Source organism: Dicentrarchus labrax, unplaced genomic scaffold (assembly GCF_905237075.1).
Source record: "Dicentrarchus labrax unplaced genomic scaffold, dlabrax2021, whole genome shotgun sequence".
Classification (NCBI taxonomy): Eukaryota; Metazoa; Chordata; class Actinopteri; family Moronidae; genus Dicentrarchus; species Dicentrarchus labrax.
The window spans coordinates 19,090,665-19,112,193 of record NW_026136709.1 but is presented as its reverse complement, the minus strand read 5'-3'; the positions used below and the strand labels follow the sequence as shown (position 1 = coordinate 19,112,193).

General features: G+C 44.0%; 1 protein-coding gene across 2 annotated transcripts in view; it reads right to left on the bottom strand.

Annotated features, from left to right (window-relative positions):
• Positions 1–21,277, bottom strand: part of LOC127369427 (rho GTPase-activating protein 21) — a 78,420-nt gene extending 57,143 nt beyond the window's left edge. The window contains exons 1-2 of one of the 2 annotated variants that reach the window (XM_051410803.1): positions 20,828–21,277; positions 19,636–19,872 (exon numbers count right to left, since the gene is read on the bottom strand). In XM_051410803.1, the coding sequence (XP_051266763.1) occupies positions 19,636–19,719 (84 nt within the window). In that variant the 5' untranslated portion in view covers positions 19,720–19,872; positions 20,828–21,277. Of the gene's footprint in view, positions 1–11,281; positions 11,438–19,635; positions 19,873–20,827 lie in introns of those variants that run through there. The other variant, XM_051410804.1, reaches the window with a different exon arrangement.
• Positions 21,278–21,529: the final 252 nt, after the last annotated feature.

The window sequence follows — 21,529 nt, the reverse complement described above, 5'->3', positions numbered from 1 at the left end:
CTGGGATGTGTGAGCTTAAGTGTTACTGTAAGAGGGACAGAGAAAGGGCTGCTGGTGGTACTGCCAGCCCAGATTGAGGGCCAGATGGCTTCACCAGCAAACTCCACTGACTGCCACTTGCTCATGTGGGTGGGAGGAGGGGCAGGAGTGTATGTGTGTGTGCGTGTGTGTGTGTGTTTGTCATGTAGGAGAAGAAGTCAGTGATGGTGGTGGGGCTGAATTAGAGCAACTGATTAAGCATTAAATCTGTTTCTAATCTGTTGGCGGGAGAGTGGATGATTTCTACAGGGGACGGAGAGGACACATGCAATGGCACCCACACATAATAACTGAACAGAGGTGGAGAGCGCTGACATGCATGTACGCACTAACAGAGCTTTTACTGGCAAGTGAAATGGAATTAGGTTTCAAGGTTAAGGCTAAAGGTGAAAGGTCACGTGTGAGTAACACCAGACAAGACACTTTGCCTTAATGGAGACTTGAACAGATGAAGCCACAGCCTCTTTATGTAATTTTGCACTGACTCAGACCAGGTGGGTGGGTATCTTTGTGTTTGCTCAGCAAACATGCCTTTTAATTCAGGAACCTGCAGCATTTCTGCTGCTACTTGGACAGATCCTGGCAAAAAAAAAAAGAAATACTGCAATAAATCTGTAACAGACTCAAACCAGAAATGTGTTTTCATTCATATAATGTCTCAATGACCTTAAAGACTCATCTTTCTAGCTATAAGAGTATCCTCCCATAAAAAGTACCTGCCTTTCACCTGTCTGACTCCCCCAGCCAAGTAAAATACAATGATACCAGAGAGTTGTTCATATCCTATCAGGGGTATATGGATTGTCTGTGAAGTGGCCATCAACCTGCCAAGTGGCAGCAGTAAGAGGGCTGGGGATTGTTCATAGGGCAACAAGTCATGATTAAATGGCTAGCAAGGAGAAAGTGCAAGGAGAGACAGAGAGAGAGTAGCAGGGGGTTAGCTAAATCCAGAGCTCATTAGTTTAGCACTCTGCCAGTCTAAATTGGCCAGCGCAAATTGCGTCTATGGACAAGAGTGCAGGTGAGTGCGGGACAGCTTGCCAGTCGTACGGCCACAGACAACTGTAAGCTGCAACCATCAAGGGATGCCCAATGTCTACCTTAAAGGTACAACACTCTAATCCTTTTAGGAGAGCTGAGATCAGCTGCTAAACTGAGCAAACCTTACTCAGTCAATCCCACTGACAGGAATGTTCTACCATCAGGTCAGGAATAGTGGCAGAAGTCACTCTATATCCCTGCTCTGCTGCATGAGGCCTTCACTGCAGCATACAACCCTAATGTCAGCAATGAGTTCACAACCAAAACCCCCTCAAAAAACAAGACCTCCAAATTAAACAACAAAATATGTGGTATGTCCATTCCCTTTAGAGCAACACATTGGAAAAGGCGTTTTTGGCAGGGCAACATAATTTAGTTTAGACACAAAAATGACTTGGTTAGGTTCAGGGAAAGATAAGGGTTTGGGTTCAGATAAATCCTGAGTTTAGGTTAGGGAAACCTCGTGGTTTGGGTTAAAGCGACCACTTTGTTTATGTTAGGGGACCTTATTAACGTTGACTTGTGATTGAAAGTGAGACAAGAACAGCGGTCTCCCATGTAAAAGCCAAGACATTTTGTTGGCTAATCCACCCCACACCTCCTCCCTACTCTTTGTCACTCTATAACAACGTCACTTGATTTCTTCCTTTGCTCCCGTCATAATTAATACATCTGCTACTTGAACGTAAACGTGTCGTTTCGGGGCACGCACTGAGATGACTGATTCTATCCTTTTTCTTGGGAGGACAGTCTTCAAAAAGGGTACTCTTGAGGACTTCCTCGCTCTTTACCCATAAAACTGGAAGGGATCCCATGTTCTTGAATCGACTTCTTACTCTCGTCTTACTCTGCCTGCCAATTGAGCATCACGGGGCAGACAGTCGTGCCACATTTTGGCACTAAACCACACTCTCAGTATGGGGACAGGAACCTCTCTGCTGGGGATGAGCTTTGAGGAACAACTCAGTGCTATGTTAGATCCCATTCCGCTCAAAATATGTGAGACAATCCCAGACGTTTCCTGTAATGCGGATGTGTTGTGACCTTCACGCAGGGAGTGCGCCCTGTGAGTATTAACCCAACAGGCCTGTGCTGAGAATGAGGCGACGTCAGCCCCCGTAACGTGAGACCTCAGCAGTCAGTGGGAAAGGTGACGAGGGGAGAGAGGAAAGGGGAGATTAGTAGTACAGTATCCAGGTAACGGCCGTAAACACTGTCAAAGCATAATTGAACACGGAGCGAATCAAAGCACGACACTGTATAATGACATGCTGACAAAGCCCAGCTATTGTGGCAGTTAAAAAACTGAAGAGATGAAATTACCCTGCGTGTTTACGTGCATGTTGTGTGTTGTTTGGGCTGCTATGCAAGAAATAAAGTGAATATTACACCTGCCAAAAGAATTCTTGCCAACTTGGTCTAGCTTTGGACTGCTGATCTTTTGGACTGGTTGCACTTTCACATTCAGGATTCCTTTACAATATCTCCTTCTTCTTCCCCAACTTTGTCCTCTTTCCCAATGTTAACTAGATAGGACTTGTGGGATGCTGACCAAAAAACGATGCTGGTACATCCATGAAGTCTTATTCCTACTCTGATTAGGCTGACACATACTGGGCTAAGAAATTCCATGCACATTCTGCACATAGTTTGTCTTATATGTCCAAGATCAAGACATTCTGTACTCAGTGAACTTAATATTGCAGACATTTGACGAAAAAAAAAAACCTGCAATGTACACCTACATCTTTCCTCAGACTGTAAAAGCACATCCTGCGTTGACGCTCTCCAAAAGCACACAGTGCTCTTTTCAAAACACTCGGAGCATGCAGTCTGACGATGGAAAATGTTAGCTAGTAAAACGCTGGAAAAGTGAGAGCCTTAGAAATGCATGCGCTGAATATGGCAGGGCCAGTGTAGCTCAAGCTGTCCAGCACGGGTCTCTGAGGAGGGTGACGCAATACAGGACGGGAGGGGATGTTGAGGATAGAGGAGAGGGGGCACAAATATGTTGACTATTACGAGCTCAAGCCCCCCTCTTTCTCCACCACGTCCGCGGCAGTCCCACCCAACGCTGAGGCCCATCTGGAGTGCCTCGTGACCCAACTGATTAAAAGCAGTTGGGGCCTACGGTGAGATACGGCCAGAGGAATGTTGAGACTGTGGAAAGGCCCAGAATAAGTGTGTCTAAGAGGTGTGTGAATTTCTACGATGTTTACGTGATACTCTGCATGCTGATGTGTGCATGCATCCATTTGTGGGTGTTGTATCACATGTATGTGTGTATGCAACCACATGTCCATTAGTGTCAGTCGTTAGCAATCAATCAAATCAGGGAAGAAAAAGCCCTGGGGCTGATGGATGCCCCCACTGGGACTGCTGGGATGGGCTGGATGGGAGCTTCTCTGCACCTGAATCACAGCTTTATACCCTCCTGTTTCTTGACCCCATTAGCCTCTACACAAACACACACAAGCTAATACAGATATAGTGCTTAGGGTCATAGTCATCAACCTCTACAATAACCACAACTAGTAAAAACCAAATGTCTCCTCCACTTAGGCTAAAATGTCTCTTCCTGGCTTTCTACCCATCCATCTGCGCTTCATCCACTCCAGACCTGGCAACCTTGCTCTTTGCAGTCTCACCCTCCAAACCAGAAGGTATTTACTAGGTGCACCCGTTGCGCGGCATCAACCTTGTCCACCGGAGGTCCAAATGGAAACCAGAAACTGAGTCTCATCGCTGCTGATGGAGCATGATACACGAGCCCACGGTTGATCTTTACTGCTCTCGTCCCAATAGGGGATCCTCCGTGCGGTTAATGTTAAGCTTAACATGTGTTTTACTGCTTAATTGAATAATGAAGCGATGAGAGAACAGGAAAAACCACACGACCGAGGACTGCACCAAAAGGCTGCCAGAGGAGGATTGTGCGGTGAGGGGCAGAATACTTTGGTTTTGAAGCGGCCCTTTTATAAGTACTGTAGCTACATGTCTGTCAGAGACACTTACATTATCTTTCATACATTCCAAAACTAAATCCTGCAAGGGGTAGAAAGAAATGACTCTTTTGTCACACTCTATCCATCAATGTGATCACAAAAGCAACTGCTTTAAGTGTAGCATCATGTCATGTAATTAAACTCATGCTTTATAATTTAGTTTGGCTAGTAAAATCCAATTCAAGCCATGTTAACTGGCGTCTTCACTAATGGAGCCCTTTCACAGTCCATCTGGCTGCCTGTTTTCTTCCCGTAACTGTTTGGATGTTTTGCTGTTCTGGACATATTTGTTGCTTTTTCCATCCCATTTGTACACTGTGTCGAATTATATTCAAAATGCGGAGCAACACAATAACAGGGAATGTCTTCATTCACATTAATTTTTAAGTATTCATTTATTTGCAGGTGTCTGTTGCTTTTCGGGAAACTGAAACCAGGCATTTTTTCACTTATATGCAAAGTCATAAAATGTTATGAGTAATTTGTCTCCCGGTCAGAAGAAAGAGGAGACACTGATGACACTGTGAATAAATGCCAGCCTAGACAGGAAGTGCTGACAAAGTTACACCCCTGTCACTACCTCAGCTGAACCTCAACAGAAAATAAAACATGTCAAAAACTGACGGTAGTCACAGCAAACAATAAAACAAAATGAGCAGTGTCCAATTCGATTTACAGCCTAGAGAAACATATTCCACTTGCTGGGTTTCCTAATATTTCATCCTGTAATGGAAACGGCACCAGTTTGATTCCCGCAGCAGCTCATGTGTGTCCTGCAGCCTAACACTGCCTACACCGGCTCCAATTTGCACAGCAACCCTTAGAATGTAAACATCCCAACGTGAAATAATAATAATATCACACAACACAATTAAATCACCATTAAGTCGAACACGTGCAGGACCATATGCAGACACACAACAACACGCAGGGAAGCCACTTGGCAGATGGGTCAGAGACTGTGAAGGAGGACTCGGAGCAGAGCTGAACACAGCAGGTCTCCAGGCCATGATGACCACACCCAAGCCCAGCTGGAAACAATAAAAACCTCATACTCCTCGTCTCTTCCTCTTTCCCTCCATCTCCTGTCCGTTATTACTGCCCCTTCTCGCTGCACCTCACAGCACTTTAAATCCTCAACTTTAGGATCTCAATCTTTAGTCTTGTGTCTCTTTTGCATTCTTTCCCTTGGCACCCCTCTTTCCTTTGCCTGCCTTTATCAGACTGTTTTCTAATCATCCCTGGGTCCTGTTCAACAGAGAGGGAGTGTCCACAGCATTCTCCATCACCACAGTAAACACTAAGTCAACTAGTGAGCCATTCTCTCTGGCATGCACGCACAGGCCCCTTTAAAAAATAAAAGCCAAAGGAACAGCGAGGGAGAAACAGATGGATGTCATTTGTGTTATAAAGACAGACAATGGCAACAGAATAGATTTCCTAGGGCGGGCAGCGAGGTATACAGTTTAGCAAAAGTAGCAAATTTGGCACCATTTTCCTTTGGTGACCTCTCCTTTGACACTGTCAGATTGGTTTTGCTTGCAATTCATCACTGTTGATTAGTAAATCAGGGCTCAGCCCATCACTGTCACACCATCAGAGGACCCTAGGTGTGGAGGTGCTCTGAATGCTAATGTGGTATCGTCTCATCAACATCAGAACAAAGCGGCGTGTGCACACTGGCTGATACGGGACAGGACAGGACAGAGGGCATCATTATCACTGTCTGTATCCCTGGGAAGCCTGTGCTGCCTGGCCAATCGTGTGCTCTGGCACTGAACAGGCATCCAATTAACGCCACTTTTACTAGGGTGCCTCAGGGCTGCATGAGGAAAACAGGAAAATATGCTGGGCTGAGATGGAAGCACGGGAGAAGGACCGGGTGGTTCAGATTTTTAAAACCATACTGCAAGGCCAACTATTCTCCTAGAGTTATTGATCCATTCATCCCAGCTAAAGGAGACTGTGGAGGACAAGCTCCGATAGCAGTAGTAGAGAGGGTTAGAGTATAGAGAGAATGACCGACACACACCACTGATCTATGGATTCTCTGTCAGGGCTCTGCAGAGGGATTATTCATTCCCCCTGCTCCACCCTCTGTCTGTCTTGCATGACGTAACTGCCCTTAGTAGGTTGATCGAGTTTGGATGTACCATGCGCCAAAGTGGCGGTTCTGGCATTCAAACAATGAGAAAAGAAAGAAAGAAAGAAAGAAAAAAAAAAGAATCACCATAGCAACCCTTCTCTTGCAGTGTGCCGGTGATATTTACAACCTCACCTTGAAAGAGAGAGAGAGAGAGAGAGAGAGAGAGAGCGCCTAGGAGGGTAGGGGAAGTGTAAACACTTATAGATGAAAACAAAACAACACCTTCGAACAAACACAGTCAAACACACGCTCTTACACACACATGCACATACAGCTCCACCCACTGGCGAGGCTCCTCCCAGCCCTGTCTGCATTGCACCAAAGAGAGCTGCATCCTTTCCAAGCCAGTTTTTCATCATCCGCGCCAAGGAGACTCAGCAGCATCCAGCTACTTTTTATTCACATCCTCCACTGTTTTCTCTCTCGCTCTCTCCTTTTCTATTCTCTGGCCTCGATAGAATAGCGTACTTGAAAATATTAATGAAGAAAGGCTCCTTTATGAGCCATCCTATTCTGTGTTACCAAGGTTACACCCCAAGGACAAGGTGTTTCTTGGTTTTTGCTGAGCCAAATCTCCGGAGACTCTCTCTTCAGCTTGTTATCTGTAATTCTACCATATACAGACAAACCTTTACAAACAGCTCCCCTGTATGTTTACTGCAGTTTGTGCACATATGTCATAGGGATTATGTGTCTGTGTGAGTGCGTGGGGAGGGGGAGTGAGGGGTTACTGTGGCAGCATGAGGTGAATCAGCATTCTGTTCATGCCGCTTTTCACTACAAACTCAGCCAAACTGCTGAGGGCTACAGTTCGGCTCGAATTTACGACCACGGGCAGACACTCCCTGAGTCCATGCCAGCGAAGAAAACCCTGTAGTCTGCGGCTGTATGGAGTGACAATGACACAGCAATAGTAGCCACAGGAGGGACATCTTGCATTTCTTGGTGCTGGTGGATCAAATGTGACCTATTTATAAAGTCGAGTAAAAACTACAAGCTGATTCATGAAAGCATTCTGGCCATTTCAATATTGACTTGTGACTCTTATTCTACATTTATTTAGTTTTCTTCTGGATTAACCTGTTTATGTAAGCCCCCTTTGGTTCATCACACACTCTAATAGTTAAACCTTAGATGTCTCCTGTGTTCAGCTGCTTGAAGTCATTGTACAAATTAACAAAATCACAACTTGTGCCTCCAAAAACTGCTGATTGCTGCATGTAACAGGATCCTGTCAAAAAGGGTGCCGGTCAGAGGTTCAGGTATCTCGAGATAAATCTGTGTTACGGAGCTTAAAACTGCCCTCTGCGTGTAAACATTAACCTGACTCAGCGGGAGGTATTACTTCATAGTTTAATGCCTCAGTACATCCTAACTCACTGACACAACACATTTTCATTCAAAATGCATCTTTTCCTCTCTTTCAAGCCTTAAATGTATGCATCAGTACTTAAGTAAGTCGTGTGCTCTGTTACAATGAAATACAACCCTGATCATGCAGAATAGAGAAGACAGAAAAGAGGTTTAAACAGTTAAGACTCAGCAGAATAACCAGACCTCAAGAAACACCTTTCTGGTCAAGACATTTTAAAATATACACAGCACTTTCACATTTATCCACCTTACAACGCCATGTGGACATGGTATTGTTTGGGACCACATTAAGATCTCAAGAGAGCGAAGCAAATTCTTTAGATTGATTGATTTTATGCCTGTATAAGGACCGGGGCAATATCAGCATCAAGGTTTGGGTTGAAGACAAGTGCTGCCAGGGGCTGAAAAGATAAGCTTGTCAGTTATCATTGACATGCTGAAACTGTCAGAGTGGAACAAAGAACATTGTCCATGAATAAAACCAAAAGGATGAAACATAAAAAGCAGACTTACTCTGTTCTTTTTGCATTAGAGTATAAAGGACTTCCCTAAGGGAAATATGGGCCACATAGGCAGCACATGAGGCTAGCATGAGGCTGATTAAAGTTCTGATGTCTGCTTGGGACTGATTCGGAAGTTTTATGACTCTCCTTCCCTCCCTTTTTCCCGCCTCACTCACTGCCCCTCGGCTGCTTTCATATGCTAATGGACAGGGAATTGTGCGGGCCAACAGCCTGGAATTCCTTTCCACAAAGGAGAAATGGAGATGGAAGGAGCGAGGAGAGAAAGGGACAGACAGACAGAAAGAGACACCAGACAAAAGTGGGCTGATGCACATCAGAGGCCCAAATCACAGTCCAAAGAAGGGTTCGCTACAAGAGTACAAAGAGCCCAAGGGTGGCTTTCTACTCTAGTGTACGTTGGTGTATTATGCTAGTTTAGTTTAGCGTAAGGCTGCAACGAACAATTATTTTAGTTATTGAGTCATTTTTTTGCCTATTTTCTCTAGTAATCGACTAATATTTAGTCTATGCAATGTCAGAAAGTTTAGTAAAAACATATTACAATTTTCCAGAGCAACTAACGATTATTTTCATGATCAATTTATCTGTCGATCATTTTCTCAATTAATCGATTAGTTGTAAAATGTCTTCTTTTGTCCACAACCCAAAGATATTTACTTTTCTGTCATAGAGGACTGACGAAACCAGAAAATCAGACAATTTAGACAATGTTTCTTTAAAAAATTACTCAAAAAGATGAATCAATAATCAAAACTGACTATTTTTCTTCATCGTATTCTGCAAGACAAATAGTAAAAATAATCACTGCATACAGCCCTCCTATTATATAATTTATTTTTTTTATTTCTTGATTGTCTTGTAATTGTAAAAGCACTGAAGGGCACATTGCCTTCCTGCTGTGTTGGGTGTGGTCCATCACTACGGGGATGTCAGTTGAGGTAGCTACCAATACACCACTGAGAAGGCCATCCCCCCACATTAAAGCTCCGAGACAGAGGCGGCTAAACAAAGAGAGGAGATGCACACCACCCTCACATCCAACCAACCACCTCAACCCTTCAGAGACAGAGAGCAGGTGGGCCAATTAGAGTCCCCAGGGTCCCCTCACCCAGATGCGAGCAAAGCCCTGTATAATTGGTTTCCTCATCAATGAATTATTAATCCTGGTTGCTCTTTGAGGTTTTTGACAGAGTAGGGTCATGACAGTGCGCCCTCTGACACATAGAGTCTCCTGTTTAACCCCCTAGTGCCATGTTAAAATTACTCCTCAGAACAAAGTGGGGACACTCCGACATATCTAAGAACACACACGACAACCTGGGGTGGATGGATGCCATCTATGATTGTTTTAGTAATAACGAATAGCCCCCATAATGGACACTTATCGAACTATATCTTATATCTATCATATGTTGGTGTTGGGGCAGGAATATATTAAATTTACATGGTAAAGAACCTCTCATTTGAGATGTTTTGTTTTTACTATTTCTACTTAAACACCACTGAAACGATTAATTGATCATCAAAATAGTTGACAATTATTATTCTGCTGATTAACAAATCCATCAATCAACTATTTCTTCAGCTCTAAGTAGTTTTGTGACTTTGTTTTGTCATTTCTTTGTTTCACTGAATATTAAATGAATGCCATTGCTCATAAGAATGCTGAACAAACCGAAAAGGCCAACCCATTAATAGAGCTGTGGCCTTGCTTTTATTGGTGGCAGTGTTGTTGATTCCCTGGCTCCTCTCTCTGTGTCTCACACCAGGTGTTAGCCTGTAAATATTTCATGAGCTCTCTGTGCTGTGCTACTGGCACACAAAGGCCGTTTTCAGCGCCTCGGACAGCAGAGGCTCTCTGGAAACAGAGGCCTATCAGTTCGGCTTGGGACGCAAACAATTTTCAGCACTGCTAAAATTAAATTAGGGGAAGGGGCATACCAGAGAGCAGCTCTGCCGCAATGCTTGACACGGCAAGACTTCTTTACTCCTCACATCAGGCATTCCATGGCAAAATGAAAAAGGGGAGAGGGGAAAAAATGTACAAAACAATGAGCCGTCTGTGTGAGTTTCCAGTAAAAAAAGCCGAAAAGGCATGTCAGAGATATGAAGTGTTAGTAAGGGTGCCAAGTTGACTTCTGTGCATATAGAGACAAAAGGACACATACAAGATACATACACAAAGAACACTGTATCATACAGAGAACGTCCACATTCATATGCTCAGATTCACAGGCAAATACGCCATTTTCTGAACATAGAAAGGCTTCGACCTTTGCACCCTTGCACTTAACATCCCATCCCATTAGAAATGGACATCCTCCACTGGATTTTACCAGCCAGTCTTTGATCTAAGACTGCATCCAAAGTTCTGCCAATGGGGTGAATAATTTCACCAGTTTTTTGATGCAGTTATACTTGTTGCTCGATGATTTGAATTGGAGCCAGGAGAAAGAGAGATTTCAGTCCAAGAATCACTTGTTAAATAATTTGATAAGGCTGATTTTCTAAAATCAAGTTTAGTCTCAAGCCACCTGAGGCTGCATGAGGCACTCTGTCTGCAAGAGCAGGGACACTCAGAGGTCAGCATGCCTTGCACTCCAGAGTCTCCAGTTCCACACTGCACTACTGAATGAATGCTGGCTATTAATACATGAGATGTCAGGGATGCCTTTCCTGGAGAACTCCAGAGAGAAATAGGGGACAGGGAGGAAAGCAAGCTGATTAAAAGGGTGAGGATGGGTGACCAACATCTACAGGGAGACACGTGTAGAAAAACATCCAGCTGTGCAGCAGCTCTTGCAGGATGCTTTACAATATTATTACTTTATGGCTACCTCTGTAAGAGGTATATAGGTTAGCCTGGTGTTTGGAAAGGCTGTCCTGCAGCCAGCAGGCTACAAGTTTGATGCCCCAATAGCTGCCAGTTTGCCATATGATAAGAAACTACTGGGGAGTTGTAGTGGCCTAGTGGTTAGGATGTATATTAAATATGGTAATCAAATTGTCCCATTTGATTTCGACCTGGGACCTTTGTTTCAAGCTCTACTGTCATTATCAAAAAGAGGCAAAAGAAGCCAAACTATAACAATACAATTCTTGTCCAGTCAGTCCTATAAGTAAGCTGCTTAAAAATCAAAGAGAAAACTGACCTGATTGTTCCAGGCGCAGTACAGATCACAGATCAGACTCCAGTTGTTGTTAATCATACAGTCAAGAACTTTAAGATGAGCCATTTTTTGTTGTACTGAAGAGATCCAAGCTGCCCAGACGCCTGACCCTCAGCTGTGTGTATCAAACCCTGCTGTGCCCGGCGGCTCCCTGCTGGCAGCGACGCTCCTCGGTGCCACCTTGACGGAGAGAAGGGTGCAAGGGGGCGACAGGGAATCATCAGCAGAAGGCAAAGGGTGCATCTCCGTGCCCATCTGCGAGCCCAGCGGGCATCCTCTCCGCCGTGGCCATCGCCCAGTCGCGCTTCATTAGCAATATGTTAATGATTCATGCGCCGCAAAAACTCAGGGGATTATCTTAGATGTAACACAAAAAAAAGGCTCCTTTGAGAGAGGGATCCAGCAAAAAAAGGGTCATCAGCAGTCCGGAGCAAGAATGTCCACCTGGATATAGACATGCAGGAGAGGCATCACCATGGTTACGCAGCAGAATGCAGACTGACCGGTGGACGAAGACCTAAAGACGATGCCCTTTTTCTTGTCATCTGCCTTTGCATGTCGGTAACACTCCCTCTTTTTTGTGTCTCTTCCTGTGATGATGTCTCTTTCCAGCTGGCTGTGCCTCCCTGTGCTTGTCTCTGCAGCGGTACCAGGCTGAGGCAGGCTGAGAATCAGAGCGGCGAAGCCTCACTCTAAATCATCGCGCATCAGGCCGCAATGCAGGACATATAACGGGTGAGTAACGTCCCTCTTCTCTCCCTGACTCTTCTGGACACAGAAGAAAATACACCTGAGGCTTGCAACGCCTCGAGGTTTTAAGTGTCTGTGTGATCCTGTGAGAGGTCTGTGCAAGCTCTCTGCCTCTAACTCCAAACCTGACTGATTCTGCACTTTGCCGGCAATGCGGGACTCTATCCCGCCTGAGTTATTTATTTCATTACTCTGCAAAAAAATCTTTACCCTACTTTGCAGGGGGAAGATTCCCCGACAAAAGGCGAGGAGTGCCGCAGCCCCCACTGCTGCAAGCAAAGCAAGAACTCAAGTCGGCTCCCTTACAGTAAATAAATTAATGTCAAGTTAAAGACTTCCTCTCACCGCGGGATGTCAAAGAAATCAAGCTTTTTAGGGAAATGTGCCGGAAATGCATGAAGTGAAACTACTGGATGCCAGTAAATAGTTGTCTGGGATTGTTTATGTTCCTTCCACCCTTTGATGCTGTATGATGTCCAGATGGTTGTGATTGTGACATTCGCTTGAAGGCGGCTTCATCAGTGAGATGCTCTGAGCTCACTTCAAATGAGAAACGCCACAACCACTTAGAAGCAAGGAGCAGCCTGAGGTGTGGTTTAAAATATTCATACATTTTTAATAACGTCTTAGTAATATGTGTCACTCCAGCCATTTTTTCCCCCTTCTTTCTCCAAATTACAGGGATCCCCATGATGTCAACTGACCACGAAAGCTCAATATCCACTGTGGATGAGGCCATCTGGAACCACCACATCACTGTGACAACTCAGTAATTGCACAGGTACAGCATCATGTTGCTGTAAGCATTCATTCAGTAGCAGTAGCTCTGTAATGCAAGGAGTTGTTGTGTACCAAAGCTTTTGTGAAAACATATCTGAGATAGATATATGACAAAAAGAAGGGTAAAGACAACTTGAGTGATAACACAGACACCAGACTCAGTGTTAGGTCAGGAGGCTACACACACAGTCTGGTCAGAAAGGTCAGCCAAGTCCCACAGGCCACACTCAGTGACCAGACATGGCAACCCTGGGCCCCCACAACACACTGTCAACGGAGCAGTTGGGGAGTAGATCACTCGATGCTCTCCTCTGCTTTCCCCCCCATAACTTAAACCCGCAGAGTGTTCCCCATTATCAACACAACACCTCAGTCAGACAAACTAAAAATCTTGTTCTGCATTCATTATATTGGAGGAAAAACATCCTCCAAGACAAGTTCTCAGAGACTATTCAAATGTGATGCCAGTCTAAACCACCCAGCTGTCTCCAGATTGCCAGATTTCTCCAAATGAAACCATTCAAACTCCAAAATTAAGCCATCTTACGCTCAAAACAAAACATTACACATGCTTAAGAAGTCAAAGGGATTAATACAAGCAAATCTTCTACCAAGATCTGCAACAGTGATGTACTGTTTGCAAAATATCCAGGGCAAATCTAACAAATCGCCTAAATGCAGGGCAATGTCCCAAAACGATAAACTACTTTTCAAATGAGATGAAAAAGCTCACCGAAATGTTATTATGAAATCTATAAAATACTCTAGATGCAGCGTCTATCTCTTTATACAAAGTGCTACAATTTGTTTTAAATTTGTGCCGCTTTTTGGAAATAGCAAACATCGCTTCAAATTATCTCATGTTGGAATAATTGAAAATTTAATAAGATACAACTGTCTGTGAATAACATCTACACAATACACAGCTGTGACATCATTTAGCAACATGTGTATGAGCAGCGGCACCCATCGCAAGCCGAGTAAAAGCATGTGCCCTGCCCCCATGCTGAAGCCAATATAATCCAATCAATTCTGAGTTATGGATCTCGTGGCGCTCTCAGGACACACACACACACACACACACACACACACACACACACACACACACATACAGTGCCACACACCCTCCCACAGTATTCACAGGCAGCGCGTGCATGTTTTAAAGATGTAGAGGTTACGTCATTTCACTGACAATAAATAGATGAGGACATCGGGCAGGGAAATACAACTCCATGACAGTCATGTGGGGACCTAAAGCTTATTGAGATGGCGAGTCGGCTTATTAAATTCAGTGAAGAAGAAAGAGTTATTTCAGATTTATCCACACAACAGCTTTATCCACTGCTGTCCAGTCCATTTCATTAAGACTGCAGGTAGAAGTCAAGTGTATCAGCTGCCAATCTCATTTATCTGATGATTGCTTGGTCTTTAAAAAGTCAGAAAATGGTCAAAATGCCCATCACAAGTTCCCAGAATCCACCGTTTTGTCCAACCAACAGTTAAAGATATAAAATTCAGGATATAAAACTGACAAAAGCAAGAAAGGGTCACTTTTTCTGCCTACACATATAGCTGATTGATCAACTATTAGTTTCAGAGCTAGGAATCTTCCCATTAGCACTGACAAAATATGTTGGTTTAAGGAGTTAAACGTTATTGCTGGGATTTCCCTTTTCACATTCTTACACCCCATGTTTGACCCAAATAACCCAAACTTCTAACAGCGTCTTGGCCTTTTCTCAGATTACATAAACCCAGTGGTTTTTCTAGCAATAAATGGTTGCCTACAATTAGGCATTTGTGGTACATTTGGGGGAGTTATATTTACTGTCATACACAACTAGCTATAAATTCTGTCTCGAACTAGAGAATCTTCACAGCCAATCAGAGAAGACCGGGGCTCCCAGAACAGAGTGGCTCTGCCATTCGGTGGCTTCTCTGAAATCCATTCATGAAATCATTCCTTCATCAGGGTGCCCTTGTTCATTTCCACTGCTGACGCTGACAGGAAATAATGTGGTTTCCTGCCAAGACCTCAAAGCCCACACTAACACAGCGGGTTAAGATATGTCCTGATAGCACCCTGTTACATAAGGGGTCAATTAAAAACAAATACTGCTCATACACACGTGGTTTTATGCAGTTTTACATCCAGAATGAAAAAAGTGCTTCCAGGAGTAATAGGAACAGCTATCTTGCAGGAAATGGCTGAAAGAAAGTAAATCTGTGGGTACTTTTACCGTTACCTCAAATGTATGGTTTTTTAGATGTGAACATGCTACATGGCTGCAGGCTATATATCTATTATCTACCAGCCGTTACATAATTTGTGGAGGATGGTGAATACCGCCTTGAGAAATCAGTTATGCAGAGTGCTTTATGCTCTTCACACACACACACACACACACACACACACACACACACACACACACCCCTGACTAGTGTATGTCATGTCCTAGAGATATAGCCAGATAGGGGGGCAAGTGTTTTGACGGAGATGCCTTGAGCATGTGTAATGGATAGCGTCTCAGCCTCACTGAGCATTAGACTGGTTCTGTTCTGCCTGTCTGCCTGCGTCTGCAACCCCCCAACCTCCTACCTCTCACCATCTTCATTCAGCCCTCCCTTTATTTTTCCGGAGGGCCGGGGGCATCCAGGCAGAAGAGGCTGTGACATTGAGCCAATTGGCAAAAGGGAGAACAAAAAAAGATGAGAAGAAAAAGAAAAAGGGTGGCATTTTTTTCCCCCCAATGGTTAAACTCTCGTCTGCCTTGACACCCCTGCCCTCTTCCCGCTCCCTTCCTTCCTCCCTCCGTGCAACCATCCATCAATCATCCATCCAATGGCTGTGGCCAGCGGAATAATGGCGTCTAGTGTGACCGCGGCCAGTCTGGGTGTTTCAGCAGACTGAAAGATGACATGCGGCGGAGCCATGCCGAGCATGAACGTCACCTCTCCACAAGAGGAAAGAGATAACGGGGCCGCCCGACACACATATGCACACATAGTTTGGGTGACCTTGAGTCCAACGCAGCACGCGTACATATTTCCCTTTTTGTCTTTTCCAGGAAAAAATAGCCACAATAGCTGGGAAGTTTGATTCCGATAATAGATGCCAAAACACACACTCCAGTTTCAGTTTGACGATAATAACTGTGAGGCAATTCTGGTGTTTCCAAATGGAGGGAAACCCTTTGGAGAGTATGCTCATGGTTATTCCCAAGACACTTTCTCTGTGTGAGTGTATGTGCTCAGACAGAAACCAGGTCATGTCCAGGTCAGTGTCTTGTTTGCTGAATAGGAAAGAACCCTGATGGGCTGCACGACACACATTTGCTTTCCAAATGTATGCAAATCAAAATCGCACTGATTGATGAACTGCCACGGCTCTAAACGCTGATAAATGTGTATGTCTTTTTCCTTTTGGAGACACTGTAATCTCATTTCTAACTTTTTTTCCCCTTGCAGTGACTAAAATAAACCATCAGACTGAGTGAGATCATAGTGAGATTAATTAAGGTTGGGATGTGACACTGGAAATGTAAGTTGTCTTTTGACACCAAGTATGTCCAGCTGGGTATGTATGTGGAAAAACTAAAAGACTGAGATCAAGTCTTCCTAGTTTCCACAGAAAAACAAGCTCAGACATGGTACAACTGACCACTGTCGCATTCCCCGCCGACCTTTAAAATGATACCATCCTGACCGACATTCACATATTCACTGCTTGTAACAGCATTCAGGAGAAAACGGACGCCAATTCCAGTACAGTGATTTTATTTTTCCCTCTCGGACGCACGCAGCATTCATCTTTCCACAGGGTTAAATATAGCATCACTGAAAACACGCGGGAATAGAGGACGGGTGAAAGACAAGCATGTGGACGGGGGAGGAAAAAAAGAGCAGGGGTCCATGGAACAGGGAGGGGCTATATTTAGAGCAAAGCAGAGAGCATCACCAGCACTCGCAGCACCGCCATTGGTCTCATCCGCCCCAGCATGAATGAGGGATGTGATCAATTCTGCAGTGTATCACCACTGTTTTTATTTATTGCTCCTCTTTCCTAAATCTATGTTACAGGTTTGGCTAACTGAAACTGAAAATGGGGGAGGGAGACAGGAAGATAACCACCAGTAAAAGTGAAGTATGAAGTGCTTATACGGACATATAGTGACTCCCATTGTTATAGAAAATTGAGAAAAGCAGTAAATCCTCACATTGCAGAATTTCTGCCAATTTTACTCATCTTAAATAATGAATGTATTATCAAAGCAAGCAAGCGATTCATTTTCTTACTATTGATCAATTGTTTCCATTATGTCACAGGATGGTACAAACAAGCTAAGATCCCCTTCTAAACGTAAACACAACAGCAGCGGAGAGATCCCAAAAAAGGAGGTGTTTTATGAAATTTAAAAAGAAAACTGCCAACAAACATGGCAGCCATAAAGCCAACCACCATGCTAACTACAGCTGAAAGTATTAGTCAGTTAATCAATTAGAAAAATTATCTGAAGTCATTTTTTATTCAAAAATGCCCCAAATTCCCCAGTTTCACCTACAGACTTTACAAAAACTTTGAGGATTTTCCAACATTTTACAGATTTTGAGAAAATAATTGGCAGATTTCAGTGACAACGTTATAATTGTTAGTTCCAGCGGTACTTCTGACAACAAGAAAGTCACTTTATCAGTCGTCTTTCTCTAAGATGTACAGCAGAGAAGGTCTCAGCTGGTCATAACTACCCCGCTCGTGTCAGGGTGACAGCAGGTCGAGTGAGGTAGGGAATGTGAATGAGGCCAGAGAGAGAGAGAGAGAGAGAGAGGCAGACGTTAAACACATGGGGTGTTCTTCTCTTAATGACCGGGGCAGCTGTGCTTAAATTACCCCAGCGTTGCTACCATCGCTTTGGCGGTAGCAGGGTGGGGTGGTTGTCTCTATGTCTTGGGGCGGGTAGTAAGACACCTCTTGCAATCTCCCCTCATTAGCGAGCCGAGATGATGCAGCGGAGAGGGTGGAGGAGAGGGGAGCCTCGTCCCGCCTGGGGTCTCAACTCCCATTAGACCCCAGAGGGGGGACAGCAGTTCAGCAGGCAGCGAAGCTTGAAAGTTGGCCAAGATTTGTGTTTGTATTGTAGGAGGCATCAGGTAGATAAAAAAAAAGACCTGTCTCGCTCCCGTGTCAAGCCCCGGGCTGCAAACCATCAGGCTAAACGCCGGCGCAGACTCACAGGTGACTCACATCTTCTGCGGAGATGTAGAGATGCGTGCCAAAATTGGTCTGGTCCTCGGGTTTTTAAGAAACTGATAGTCAAATTTGAGATTTTATCAGGGCGTCTTGGTGATTCAGCGTGCCAACATTCCCCTGTAAAGTCCAGTTTTTTTATTCTGATGCACATGCTGCTCATCTCATCTGATTTAAAGAGTTCCAAAGTCTTAGAAGTTAGTGAAGAAGCAGCTTGTGTTGAGAATTAATTGACGTATTTTTGATGCTTCTGCTCAACAGCTGGGAGTTTGTTAGGTTGCGGTGGTTGCAGTTTTACTCAGTGAGGGAGAGTTAAGTGATGTTACGGGAAATTAGACTGCAGAGACGGATGTGAGCAAAACCACATCGCAGTGGCACTTGAAGCAGCCATTAGAGAAGAAAGAAAACTTCTACACTCGTGTCTCTTTATCTCAGAGATTCTGTCTCACGTTCTCAGATTCACCAACCTGATATTGGAAGAAAAAAATGGCGCCCTTACCAAACTTCCTCTGACAAAGATTAATCCTGCTCAAACATCTCCTTCAGACATTTTGAAACAAATATGTGTGCCCTGTGCTCCTCCATTACTCCACCAACTGCTTCACAAACTCCGGCACTGTTCGGCTGCTGTTTTACCCCGTTCCCAAAGATTTACGCCGTCCATCCTCAGCTAGTTCTGACATAGTAAGAGGATTATAGCTGCATACACACACACACACACAGATTTGTGTGTTGCCATTTTCTGATGACGGATTAATCCAAAACATGCCAGCGCTGCAATGCTGTTATGACATGCATCAAGCCTCACTGGACTCTGATGATGATTATGATGATGTAACCAGTGAAGCTACCGTAAGAGGAAAAGGATGAGCTCTACAATGTGCCATTTATGAGAGGTTGGCATGCAGAACCACAAAAGACCCAGTAAGATTAGCATTGCAAGTATAACACTCTCTTTGTGCACTTAAACAGTTGTCAGAGGGGGGAAAAAATGAACTTAGTCACCCCGAACACTGGCAGATGTGATGTGCTGTGCAACACTTAGCTCACTCCCGTTCTGTTTCCCTCTGAGTGCGCGAACGACGCTCTTCTGCGGCATGTCACAAGTTTTTTTGAAAGCGAGGAACTGCTTTGAAGCGGCGCTGATGAAGTTACAGCTAAGCTAAGTAGTCTGATGGGTTTTGGGGATGCTCCACATGAATCCAGGTGACGGTTATAACAAGTGAATCCACATGCAAGCCCTTTCCACTCCAGTCCAAGTAGTACAAAGCTCGCATTGTGTCAAAAATAGACGTTCCATAAGAAATCTGGCAAAAGTGCACACCGTTTTGGGATTATGATTCCTCTCTGCCACACTGCTAAACTGCTAAAGGTCACACATAATCTACTTATTTAATGTCAGCGGATACCTGTGAATGCAAAACAATAGCTAAAGAATCAAAAGACACTATGCCGGAGCTGTACGAGCATGCACACTTATCAAAAAACAAAACAAAAAGACAGACAAACAGTGAACCGTAAGCAGTCCGGGATCCAGACACATCTCCATCCAAAGTCTTACCTCGCAAGACGGAGTTGGAGTTAGAGCTCTGTGTTTACTCTCTTCATTGTCCTGTGGTGAATCACTCCAACGTGCTGCCATCATTTCATTTCACAACCACAGAGGAGGAAGAAGTCCTTTAGAGACCACATTGAGGTGAGGAGGATGAAGCCAGAAAAAAATTAAATTAAAAAAGGAAAAGGAAAAAGATCCTAATCCACGCCGTCCTCCTTCTTCGTGTCCATCAGTAGCGGAAATCTAAACACAAGGAACACAAAGTTAGTCGGATAAATTCCACCCCTGTCCCATGCAGGTCACGGTGCCAAACACTTGCTTTTTCACATTCTCACCCAGAATATGAGCCTGGTTGTACAAATGGAGCCAAATATCAACACCATGAACAACAAGAGCCACCATGAAATGCATTTGGAAAAACACTATAGATCCATTAATGTCACATCAAAGCTCCAAGTGCCTAAATTTATGAGCCCGGTCAACCAAGGACAGCCTCCTAACTCTGAAAGAAGAATGCTATTCAGATATTACAACTAAAAATATAACACCTTAAACTGTTATAATGCATTAATATTATAGTGATATTATGGGATCAGTACATTGAGATCAAGACAACAATTAAAGAGAAATATTATAGTGGTTTTCTTTTAGTATAACATGACTTCAGGGTGTATCCAAAAAATCCAATTAATCTATTATTTAACTAATAGAGATTATATTTGCCTAAAAGTGGGTAAAGGCAGGTGGATTTTTGTTTAATTTTAAAACCTTTTTTTATTAAATAAAATAATAATATTACTCTGTAATATTAGTTACACACAAAGGGGGGGGTGAATAAACGAGACATGCATGTCAAATAAAAGCGGAATACACAGGTTTCTCTGTGGTGAGGGGGAAAGTGCACAACAAGGCATTACGGATTGCGGTGTAAAAGCACACCAGCCACCATGAATTAAGCCATAAGCTAAATATAAAACAGCCAGGATAAGATACTAAATACTCTCTCTCTTACGACATGACACCAAAACGACTCATTTTCTTTCATTTTCCAGTCGCTTTGAGCTAAACTAAACCCCCTTGTCGCTGTTACTATGGGTTGCTATTGACAAAATATGAGCTCACCAGGCGGACGACAGGTTGTTGCTGGGGCTATAAATGTGAACACTATAAAAAAAAAAAAAAAAAAAAAACAACCTACCTGTTACAAATTCAGAAAACTACTCCGAAATGACCAAACAGACACATTGTCCATGTCTCTGGGAAGAGCACCGTGTTCGTCAGACGCCTCCGTCGAGCCACAGATGGGTTAAAAAAAAAAATGCTGTCAAGAGATTACAAAGCGGGATATTCAGTCTCCTTTCAGAGCCACACTGACTGACCGCTGAGGCTCACTACCTGTTAGGAAAAACACACTGGAAAAAACACGGTGAACGCCCTTCAGTGTGCATTTCTTCGCCAGGGAGACCCCAGCAAAAATTAACCTCTGGTGTTCATTCATTTCCCATCATTTCCGAGCTTTGCAGTTCGATGCCAAGTCAAATTAGAAAACAAACGCCAACCCAAAAAAAAAAAAAAAAAAGTAATATGTACTCCTACGTGGTCCCGGTTGGCGGCGCGACAATTCTGCATGTTAGATGGAAGAATCTCCCAGTCTGCTCAAGACCCGCCCCCTAGACCCGCCCCCTAGCAGGGCGTCGGCCAATCAGGTGGTCAGTTTAAATTTGGAATTTTGAAGCGGGCCAATTGGAGGCGTTGTTACATAACAATTCTAATACAGAGTGGAAAGCTGGTCCATTCTGGTCAGTGGCTGAAAACCACTATAACGTTCCTGCATCATTCCCAGCAGGAACTTGGATTTTTATGTTATATTCAGTCCAAAGCATGTTGCTCAAGGACTGTA